Below are 12,044 nucleotides of genomic sequence, written 5' to 3' on the forward strand. Positions count from 1 at the left end.
AGTTGTTCCACTCAGAAAGGGCAACGTTCTCCCCTCCTTACAGTGCCAAAGGGGTTCAGTGAGCACAAGGCTCCAGCTGTGGCCACAGGACATCTTGGCTTTAAATCACAAGCCCAGACATCTGCACCTGGCAGCTGACTGGCCACACAGGCACAGATCACTGTGTGCTGTGAGTGACTGGGGAGTTCAGCACTTGGTGACACTGTGCCAGAGGCACTGGAACTGCACCTGCCTGCCCAGCAATGCCTGAAGCCCTTGGCTTTCCTGTTTCCACTTCACATCTTCTCTCAGACTCACACCCAAACCATTCTTCTGCTAGCCTTGCACACCATGTGTTTTAAATGCCACACAGCCTGCTCTCTGATGCCAAAGACTTTCTGTCCCTCACTGATACTCTTAAAACTATGTGCTAAAAGATATTTGAGTTAAAATGTCGCCACCTACCCATCCCCATAAATATACTAACCAAACATAAAATAGCCTTTATACCAGCTGGAGGGCTAGTCAGAATGGGCTTTGGTGGCACAGTACTAAAACTACTGAGGCCATTAATGCTAGAAGCAGAACTTCTTCAGCAGATAGCAGCTTCCAGGTTTTTTTTTAGGGTTATCTTTTCCCTAAAAATGTCCCTTGCATACCATTAAAAAAGTTATTTTCTCTGGTGGACGCTGCATTCCAAATGTTTTCTCTTGCCAAAGCCTTTAAAAAACTTAAGGAAGTTATGGAGAATGCTATCAACCTCCTTGCTGAACCACTCTCCATTGCATAATTTTTTACTAAAACTCTCAGCAGCATAAGAAACCTCAGCAGTTTCACCTAGAAGGCACAGGGAGAGAAATGAGTCTCCTATAACTGCAGCTTTTTACTGTTGCCAAGCCAGTTCCTCAGGCTGGCTGTAAGGATGTTCTTCCACACCACACAACATTTCTCTTAAGTGATGTGTGTCAAGTGAGGCTTTGGTCCCAGATGACTGCCTAGCTAGGCTTCAAATTGCTTGTTTTACTGTCTCTTCACTTTATTTTTTGGGGGCAACTTTGATGGCAAGGTATTAGAAACAATAAAGACCTCATTGGGAATATAAGGCTTGGAAGCAGATCTTAGAATGTGAACTTGTCCTGTGGAAGGGAAAAAAACATGCAGATACGAGTGATTTGTTGATGTCTGCAGATGTCTTAGCCTATTTCTAATTTAACATGAGCAAATCAGACATCAGGTTAGAAAAAATATATTTAATTCTGCATTATTCCCATGGGTGGTATGGTCAAATCTGCTTTCTTATCAGACCATGCTCCTGTGGTTTTTGTCACTTAGGTTGTCAAATACTCCTATATAATTCCCCTGACAATGGGTTTTACTTCAACTCAGGCAATTACTCAGACAGTCCCTGCTTTGATGGCACAAGTATTGCATCACTCATCAGAGAATCAAACCCCACTGATTACACAGAAAGGAAATCTTGCAGCCCCAAGCCTGTCAGAAGGAAAATCCTATTGAGGCAATTTTGACAAAATGGGGAAATGTGCAGCTCGAAGGCCCCCCATGAGGCCATGCACCACATGGTGGTGCTGAGTATTAATACCACAAAATGTTTACATTAACAGATTACCTCTATGAACACATGCAAATATTTTACATATTCATTCCTTACTTGAAAAAAAGCAAAGATCTTAAAACACCAAAGATGGATGAATGAGACTGCACCAAAGATGGATGAATGAGACTGCAGACTTCTTTCCCACCAACCGTTTGTACAATGCCAATTTCTTCCTTAATATCCCAGGTTGATCAGGGCTAGGAAAACAAAGGAAGCCAATTCCCTCCCCACCTCATCATCTTCCTCCCTCGTAAGCCTGATCAGAAAAAACAGCAAAGAGGAGGTGAGGTTTCTGCGCTTGATATGATGTAAACTAAATTATGTAATTAGAACACAGCAAACTACTGTCACCTAATTTCTGTATTTGATCCTGCCCATTACATTATTTCTCTTACTGAAAGGGGACCTCTTCTACCATGAATTACTTTCTGGTATAATAATTTCCAAGTGCTGCTTCAAACTCTATATTTGCAAAAACACACACATTGTAAAAAAAAAGCCAAGACAGAGAAAGACATCCAGCATCTATGTCATGTTACAACCAGAAGAAAACATTTCATGTTTTCTTCTGGTTGTAACATGACATAGATGCTGGATGCATGGATTGTATACTGAAGGAAAAAAAAATAACTTGGGATATTGAGTGACTACAAGAAAATGGACCAGGATTACATGAGGTGTAGTGCAAAGGGCCAAAAGATGCCCAAACGAACCTCGCAGATGCTGCAAAATCAGGAGAAAAAAATCACGGAGGAAGACAGATCTTGGAGGGGAAGATATGTGTGACATGGCAAGAATACTGAAAAAAAAATCTTTGGGGGGGAGATATGAGTGCCATGTTGCTGTCACCAATTTCCAGACAGCAGAACAGATCCTGCTAGCCCAGCAAGATATCACCCAGGGCTGCCCCAGCTGCTGGCATTCATGTTATATGAAAGTAAAAGGAAAGCAGTTATTTAGTGCTCTCCAGAGTGTGTCCTGAGATGTGGTTTCACTTTCTCAAATACAGATGGTAACTGCAATGGCTGACTTTTATTAAGTTTCCATGAGAGGAATGTTTGGGGCAATGTTCATATTTTTAACTTTAGTTTGAAAGTCTGCTGTTCAGGATAAGGCAGCTGCTGGTCAGGGGAAAGGAAGAAAGTAGATCCCCAGGGCAATACCTCATTTCCAGTTTAAAGTCTTAGGATATAGCTCTTCCCAAGTGCTAATTGGACCAAAATCATTATCTTAGGCTTTTCCACATGTGATAAGCAGAATCCCTCCCTAAGCACATCTGATAATGTGGAAAAAATTAATTCTCTGTGAAAGCAGGGTGCACATGGTCTCCTTAGAATTACTTCTGATACTTAAACATGGAGAGTCCTTTTTAAAAGAGACTTAATTCAAAAGCCACAGAGCTTCTCTCTTTCAGAGACAGGAAGGCACCTTCAGAAAGGGTCTCCAAGGACCCAAATCAGGCACACAAACTTTTCTGGCACATTCTCCCAATCTGCCTAAAGAGGTGAATAGTACCCAGTGTGCTGCCAGTTCATACCCCAGCTCAAGTCTTAGTGATCTCTGTAGGAGATGAGACACAAGGACAAGTAGCTCAGGCCTTTCTTTATTTCCCCCTCACTCTCTTTAGTGTAGCCTGCAGAGGTGTCTGGGCTGCTCTAAGTGATGCTGTAACTCAGCAAGGCTGGAACACCCTCTCTACTATCAGCTTAATGCTCGGAGATCCTGGAGGATGGCAAGTGTTGTGCAATTACCAGACTTAGCCTTGTTTCTGGTGCTTTAGTGGGTATTCTCTCTGCTAATAGGAGAATGGGAGCACCACAGGTCAATCATACAGCATTAACTCCCAATCAGCTCACTCAGCTGTAAAATCCTTGCGTTTATCTGGGAATGCCGCCAGGTCAGTCTTATTTGTAAGTGCAGCCCAAACAGCAGCAACATCTCTAATTTTTCCTTGGCCTGTATTTGCCAGCTCTTTCTAATGTCTACTTGGATTTCCAGGCACGGGGGTTTGATCTCATTCATGAATCATCTGTTCCACACACCCAAACCCTGCATGGCGGATGTGGCCAGAACTCACACTGCACAGAGAAAACTCTTTTGTTACACGAGTCCCCCAGTTCACGTGCCCATGCAATTAACAAGGTAACTGTGCCTGAAATATCAGATTTCTTATGTATCTCATCACAACTGGGGGAAAACAAGAGGAATTAGAAACTTCTGATGGGTACCAATTCCTTCCATAAGGGATCTTTTCTTTAAAGTTCTCAAGTCATGTTTGAAATCCCAAGCAAGCCTTGATGGTGACTTATAAATTGAGTAACGGGGACAAGAGAGCAAGAAGGGCTGTATTACAGAGTAAAAGCATGTGATGGTTGATTAAGGACAGAGAAGTAAACATATTTTTCATAATTCTTTGGGACCATAAGGATGATTAAGTAATAAAATCTTTGACCAACTCAGTTACTTCTCCTAATGGTTCCTGTTTGATTATAAAATATGTTAATAAACAATGGGCCTGGGGAAGGGAAATCCATCTTCTTTTCTGAATTCCTGTAAGAAAAAAGTCACTTGAGCTTTTGAAGTCTAAATAATAAATTAACTGATGAAATGTGAAATAATTTTTTCACTGCATAAACATGGTCATGATGTCGGCAAAGTGCTCAGGGCATTCCCAGTGTGCAAGGAGTAGGAGCATCTGTTTAATGCAGGGCTCAGTGAAGTTCCACTGACAAGGTGTCTCCCATGGGCTGTCTGCAGTGGTCTGCAGATCAGAAAATGAATGTTTCTTGTTTGGAAAATCCTGCATGAAGAAAATGCACCACAGTTGTTAATTTAAGTGAAAGTTTTCTGCTGATGATTCAATGCATTTCATTCCTGTCTTTGAAATTGTGATTTGCTTTTCTCATCCAAAACTCTGCAGTATGACACAATTTCAAAACATGTTTTTCAGGTCAAAACAAAAGTAACGTAAAATTGGTCTTAATGCCAAGAGAATTTAACCAGGATTCTGTTTAAGACTGTAACAATAAGTATTTTTCCTTTCAATGTCTAAAAGCACTTTTTAATTTCTTAAACTGTCCCTGCAGTGTCCCTTCATCACAGTAATGGCCCATGAGTTGTTTCTCTTCTGAAGCTCCTGTACAGTACTTTTTTTGCTGATGAAACCTGCTGTGTACAAACTTTGGAGGCAATGCTGGTGAATGCATTGGTTGGGAAGGAGACAAATCAAATGCCAAGTCTGGGCTAAGAGAGCTTCCTGACTGCCTCATTAGAGCCCCCAGTCTGCACCACTGCCATCCTGGAGCTGTACAGCCCATTTTAATTGGGCTCACACACTGTCTCAGCACACTTGCTCTTCAGACAAGCACTGTAAATTCATTTTGCCCATCATGACACTTTTTTGACACACATCTTTTGTTTGTTTTTTTTCAAGGCTTGACAAACACCACTTGGGAATTAAATTCAAAGCCTGCACAATTTCATTTTTCAAAATACCAAATATTCTGCACGAATTCCCATTATTCTTCCCCAAAAATTTATACACCTAGATTTTTTTTTAAAAATTTGTCAGCCATAAAGTGCCTCTATCTCTGCTGTCCCCCTCTTTTTGTGGGTAATGTTGCAGATCACACAGCTCTGATTTAAACAGACTCTAGATCTTCTTCTCTTGGACAAAATACAGCTCAGAAAAAATTTGCTGTGCTGTTTCAAACAAGGAGTTCAGGGCAACCTGCTTTTCATGGTTACTTCCTCTCATTTGTCATTCTGAAAAGTTTAATACTAATAGGCAAATCTCTAGTGCTTTATTGAGCTTTTGCTGTTCAGGGAGAGGCAATGCTGTTTGGAGAGCTATTTCAGACCCTTAAAAAGTAAACTCAAGAGCTCCCCAACATAATGCATGAAAAATGCTGCTGCTGGCTGAGCTACACCTGATGCCTTTTGGTTAAAGGATGGATTTTTACAGGATCCTAAGGCCTGTTCAATGGCTTTCTTTAGGTTTTGAGGCTGACTGGGCACATTGCAGAGACATCATATATAAGGAATACATGAAAAGAACTAGTTAAAAGTAGATGCAACTCTGAGTCACTCTTCTGTACTGGAACCAAATCTAATTGCTCTGTTAATAGCAAAAGACCTTGGCCTTCAGAACCTTCAGAAGGCAGAACTGATTTTTATGTATTCTTTTCATACACACACACACACACACATATATATATATATATGCACACATATATAATTAATCTCCTACACATAATTAAGCTATGAATTTCTTGATGTTCAAGATAAGGAATTAAATGGATGCTCAAATTATTTTCCTGCATGTATCCTTCTTAACACCCTTTTGCTGCCTTTTTTTCCTTTTTTTTTTCCCTTCCCACCTATGAAGTCAGATTATTTGAAATTGTTCTTTCTAACATGACCCACATATATTAAAATGGAATCACATTCTGGGTACTAATGAAATTGCTTGGTTGGGAAATGAGGCACATACATTTCAGGATTTTTCTTTTGAAGTTTGTGGTGAAAAATGGAATCACATTCTGGGTAATAATGAAATTGGGTTGGTTGGGAAATTAGGCACATACATTTCAGGATTTTTCTTTTGAAGTTTGTGGTGAATTTAATATTCAGTTAAGCAGGACTTTGATGCCAACAGGGTTGGAATAAACAGGGCTGCTGCCATTTTGTTCTTCATATTCCTTCTGCATATTTGGCCCAGATTCCTGAAAGCTCTAAGACTCTAACTTTGGTTAATCCTCTGAAGTTGCAAGGCACAGTCATTTCCTGAAACTGAAAACTGGGGTCTGGGAAGAGATGAAAATTCTTTTTCATTTATGCACTACACCAATAAATCTCAAACCAGCATAATTCCTTATTTTTTGCTACCACCTTTGTTTATAGTGTAACACTCCAAAAATGTGCTGAGTGCTACACACAAAAATAAAAGAGTTTGTGTCTGAAAAGAAGAGCTAGGGAAACAGACTGAACATGGAAGTAAAATGATTACACTGGATCATGGCTGAGTGTCTATTTTCAAAGAAATTAGCTTGTTAGATCAAAGGAGAGAGGAAAGGGAGTGAAATGATGAGAGGAGAAGGCATGAGAACAGAGGAGGAAAACAACAGGTTGAAAAGTTCTTCAGGGTGCTGAGACTGTGTGATGTCAGTTCAATACTTCTAGACACAGAAAAGGAAGTGGATTCACATGAAGTAAGAGGAGAAAACAAATTTGTTTCTGTTTCGCACAAAAGTCAAGCCAACAACTCAGGACTAATCTTCATCAAAATAATGTTTAAAACCATCAAATCTGACACCAAGATCTCAGAACAAACAAGACAGGTGATTTCCATAGCACAATTTCATTTGAGTTTTCAGGAATACTTCTCCAGAGTTTTAAGTCATTTAATCCATGTTGTTCTGTACAAACAATGTAATTATATGTGAAGGAGCAGCTTTAAAAGATAAATTCTGTGTTTACTTGCTAGCTTTAAATTTCACCTCCTCAGTAATGGTGGAGTACAAGCACTAGCTTGTCCCCACTTGTCAATTTTGTAAGTCTAATTCTGTGACAGGTGAGCATTCAAATGTAACATTCTGTTCTAAAAATATTCAGATCTTTACTCTTCTGCAGGTCATGTTTTTTCCAAGTCTCCTGGTTTTAGTAATCAATCAACACACTCAGGAAAAAAAACAAAAGGGAAGTAAAAAAAATAGTGAGCAAAATGAGAAATAATATAAAAATTACAGTAACTCACACTTGGGCTCTCCTTGGTCTTGCTGTCTTTACTGGAAGCTCCACTCAGCTGCTCAATTAAACTGTAATGTGCTAATTGTTCAGGTCCATCCTCCCTAAAGTGGCCATAGAGACTGTGTTGGTACAAATCCAAAATTGACATTGGGTTCCCCAAAAACGACCTTCTCTGACTTTGTTTTTCCTGCATAGCTGCAAGAGATGTAACAAATAATATCATTGTGACAGTCTACATAGATTTTAATGTAATTTCACAATTTTAAAATGCATTTAAATTGTTTTATCTGAAATACAATGCAATAGAAACATTAAAAATACTATCTTCTAATTCTCCAATGCATATACAGGGGACTGTTCACACTTAATGTTTGAGCTGGAGGAGATAGTATGAGGCAGACAGAATTAATTTCCTTTCTTTTCAAATTATAGACAAGGTCGTTAATTTGGGGGATCTTCCCACTTAATTATTTGCAGCAAGATTTTGTTCTTCTCTTTTAATAGACTTACATGGCAGATGTGCTAAGTTCCTTTAGCATACCCTTCAGTATGGTACAATAATCTGTACTTGGGAGTACAACAGCATGAAAAAACCACATAAGTAAGGTAAGAAGGTGGTGCTTGCTTTAAATGCTGCTGTAGCACAACAACATTAGGAATAAAGCCCTGGTTTCTGAAGTCCAAGGCTGAAAGCTCATTCAGAAGAACAAAATAAAGCCAGGGGAAATTTCTGCAGCTTCATGAAAGCACACAGGAGACAGATGTTTATGAGAACATTAAGTTCTTTCCTCACACTTCTTGTTACACAAACTCCAACTCTGCCTTATAACCTACAGCCTTAGGAGAAGGTCTGCCTCCAATGCCTCTAACAGAATCACATCAGGGTAGCAACAATTTATGATACTGAGATCAAAACACTTTCATGGTTGGAACAGAAGGATCTGGAATATTTGGCATACTCCCTGTTACTCCACTGACCTTCTCTGTATCATTGGGCAATGCACTGGGAATCTCATGCTAAGCCCATTAAATCAACAAAAGTCTTATCATTGACTTTTAATAGCCTTTGCATTGGGCACCCAGTCTTTCTGTTCCCTGCTCATAAATGGAAAATGATAATCACTCCAACATTATAATTGTGCAGCCAGTGAGTTTGGGGATTCAGCTAATAAATGCAATTATCTATTCATATAAAAATATTCTCTGTGGATTGGTTTGCTGGAGCCCCTGCCCCAGCCTCATGTGGATGTTTTGAGGTTATATCAATTGTGTGCATAAAGACACTGAGACCTTTGAACACAGAATGGGATAAAGCATGGTTGTTAATTCCATGTGAGAACAGCATTTAGAAAGCACAGGACAGAAACCCTGACGATGAGGAATGAGCACAGCAGAAATACTTTTGCAATAATGTGTCATAATCGTCTATTCATCTCAATCACAATTACGTATTTTATTCTCTTACTGGCTCAAAAAGGAGGCATATACACAAAATTAATGGATCTCTATGTAAGATGGTCACCCTATGTCATGCTTAGATATCATTAAACTTGGAATCTGCTGCCATTTAAAGCAACTGTTAACACATGATGAAAATAGGGTGGTTTGTTTTTTTTTTTTTTGCAAATTGTGATGAATGCAGGGAAAAAAAAAAGCTTATTTACTTCTTTAAAAAACCCCACATTTATTGCATTAAAATATGCTTTGTAAAAAGCAAAATCTGTAAAAACAAGTGTTTATGGGCTGACTAAAATAACTTGCAATATTTTCTACAGATTAAACCCACAAAGCTGCAGCACTAATGTAAATAAATGGCCCTAGCTTCCTATTCTGCTCTCTCCCATGGAATCACAAGCAATGGATTAGCTCTGAAAATGCCAAATGCTGGAGACACTGAAGAGCACAGCACCCAGCCACCCGCGCTGCTCTGTGCCATCGTCACCTGGTGATGGTGCTGCAGGTGCTGATCTCTGCCAGGCCAGGCATCAGCTCCCAGGCTGTGCCAGGACCTTGCACTGGCCACAATTCCCCACCTGCAGGGATCCTTGGGCGGCAAGGACAAGGACAGAGCTGCCCTCCCCTCGCCGCCCCCGGGGCACACATCTGCACGGGAAGGTGGCTCCGAGCACAGCAGGCTGGTGATCGAGACAAGGCAGCAATTTCCCAGGTTATTAAACACACAGAAAACTATTATCTCAGGAACTTCACTTAATGTATTTTTATCTAGTGGAATTCAGTAAATTTCGAATTGCCATCAATTCTCACTAAAAGCTTTCTTACTTGAAAGCTGCAATATATACAGAGAGGAAAATGAGAGAGAGTTCACTGTGGCACCATAACCAACATCACCTTGATACAGAGGTTGGGAAACTGTGGCCTTCATCACTGCATTATTTCAACTGGCTGTATAACAAAAAAGAAAAAAAAAGAAAACTATATTTCTAGTCACTTTTCAATTTTGTAATAATGTAATTATTTTTATTTGCACCACAGAGATTTATGTATAAAAACCTACAAGTTAAGCCCCCATTAGCAAAAACTGTGAAAGAAGGGAAAAAGAATTTACACATAATAAAAAGAAAAAGGTAATAAAAAGTTAATGGAAAATTAGACTGAAGAAAGATTTGGGTTAGAAAGTAAAATCTAGACAGAAAGTTCAATGAAGGACACCATCTGCTGCTGAGTCAGTGTGGGGATGAGGGACATACATCTTTATGTACCAATTTTCAATTACCTTGTCTGTTGCTCTTTAACTCCACAAGAGTCTCCTCTGCAGTTCTGAAATAAGTGGTTTTGTACTCTGGCTCTGGCTCACTGTCAGTGCTGCTCGCTGAGTACATGCACACCCTTAGAGCTGTGTCCTACACAAAGAAGGGTATGGCAGCAAGTCAGAAAATGCAAATATATAAAAATAATGCTGAAGATAGTATTGGGAGCAGCACATTTTATATTCACCATGCAGTATAAACAGGTAGCTCAACTGGGAACGTGTGCATTACCAGTCTAACCCCTTCAAGCAAGTAATCATCAGTCTGACACGGGGGAAATAATCCATTCTTGTCCTGCGGATCCCCTGAGACAGTCTGGCAGATACAATCCATATTTTAACTTTTTCCCCCCTGTAACATTGTTTTTGATTCCACCAACATTTTTGGATAATTTTATCCACCAAGTTAAATTTCAGTAGTTCTCAAGTATGTTTAATATAGCGTATTTGTAACATGCAAAATTAGCACATCACAAACAGTTTGCTGCAAGCAACTCTAGAGACAGTTAGGATGACCAGTAGACAATAAACCATTTCTACACCACTAAACCTTAGTTGTTTCCTAAATTCATGTCTCTTGTCCTGATAATTATATTGCAGTACTGGAGAGCTCTTAGTTCCCAGGTGATTCCTGTGCCAGCTCTTTCCAGGAAGCAGCATTATTGATTTTTTTCTGGGAATAAAGAGGAACACTGACAGCTCTGGACATCTTCTAATCATGGAAGGCCTGAAGGCTCAAACCATTCAGGAGCAGCAGCTCAGTACAATAAACCCCATAAACCAGGCAGGGGGAAGCCAGGCCTGATAGGGTTGGGGTTATGGCATGTACAAATGCCACCTACTACCCCTACACTGGTGGCTCTAGTGAGATTTTAATTCTGTTTCTCTAAGAGGGATAATATTTTCCCCATCTTTCCATCCATGCTGCAGTATTTAACTGATGCAGAAGGACATTCTTTTGTTAGGAATCACACACTTGTGGAGAGGGAAGCAGAGCTGAGGATACCTGCATGCAGCCAGGAATGCCCAGCATTAGAGATTGCAAGTCAGCTGTAGTCCCAAAACCCCACAGAAACATGTTAGAAGAGTATTTTCCTGTTCACAATACTTCCATAGCACCTCTCAAACTCTCATACAACACAGCCATACAGACAAGGAAACCTAGTCCTGGGGAAAAAATACCCAATCCCTATCTCATGAACAGCAACAAACAAGATCAACATTCTAGAAGAGAAGAATAGGGTAAAAGGTCTCCATTTCCTTTTCTAAAAGGTCTCCTTTTCCTTTCCCTTTTCTTTTTCTTTAGAAAAGGAAACAAATTTCTTTGTCCTCCTTTATAACCAGGAGGACAAAGAACCTTTAGGTGTTGTATTATTATTACTGATAAATAATGAGACAGCAAACGAAGGGTAAGGAAGTAAATGCAGCTGTTAGATTGTTAGTTACTCTTCACACCATATTAAAACACTGGCCATTAAAACACTGATACCTCTACATTGGCCACAGCACCCATGTCATTTAAGAGATGCCACTACTTATTTTATACCTTTGGTTTAGTGGTTTTCTTGGGGGTCCACTCCAGAAGAACTTCTCTATTTTCCACAGTCTCTTCAGTGTGCTCTAATGAGGCAGAGGTCACAGAACTTGCTTCATGTTCACTTTGCTTTGCAAGGTTAATTATTCCTGAATTAAGGGAGACATTATTTAAATTCTAGGTCTCATCAGCATCTTCATGATAGTGTGTCAATTATAATTCAGTAAAAGCTGGGGGCAAATTGTGATACTTTCATTATGTCCAATAATATTTTACTACTCAAAGGAAGAACTTACTAACTTACTGGAATAGTTCTAACTAAAGTAGCAGAATTTCATCCAAATCCTTTTCCAGGTAACAAGGGAAGAGGAAGGCATGAATTTAAATCTCTTCATTAGTTA

At 39.7% G+C, this 12,044-nt stretch overlaps 1 protein-coding gene across 2 annotated transcripts in view; it reads right to left on the minus strand.

Annotated features, from left to right (window-relative positions):
• The window catches only part of NCKAP5 (NCK associated protein 5), a 354,162-nt gene that overhangs the window by 18,166 nt on the left and 323,952 nt on the right, over positions 1 to 12,044 (minus strand). For both annotated transcript variants that reach the window (XM_039700287.1, XM_039700277.1), the window contains exons 18-20: positions 11,656 to 11,792; positions 10,077 to 10,203; positions 7,350 to 7,537 (exon numbers count right to left, since the gene is read on the minus strand). In XM_039700287.1, coding sequence (XP_039556221.1) covers positions 7,350 to 7,537; positions 10,077 to 10,203; positions 11,656 to 11,792 — 452 coding nt within the window. The remainder of the gene's footprint in view (positions 1 to 7,349; positions 7,538 to 10,076; positions 10,204 to 11,655; positions 11,793 to 12,044) is intronic.

This window comes from Passer montanus, unplaced genomic scaffold (assembly GCF_014805655.1).
Source record: "Passer montanus isolate IOZ18808 unplaced genomic scaffold, ASM1480565v1 scaffold1, whole genome shotgun sequence".
Classification (NCBI taxonomy): Eukaryota; Metazoa; Chordata; class Aves; order Passeriformes; family Passeridae; genus Passer; species Passer montanus.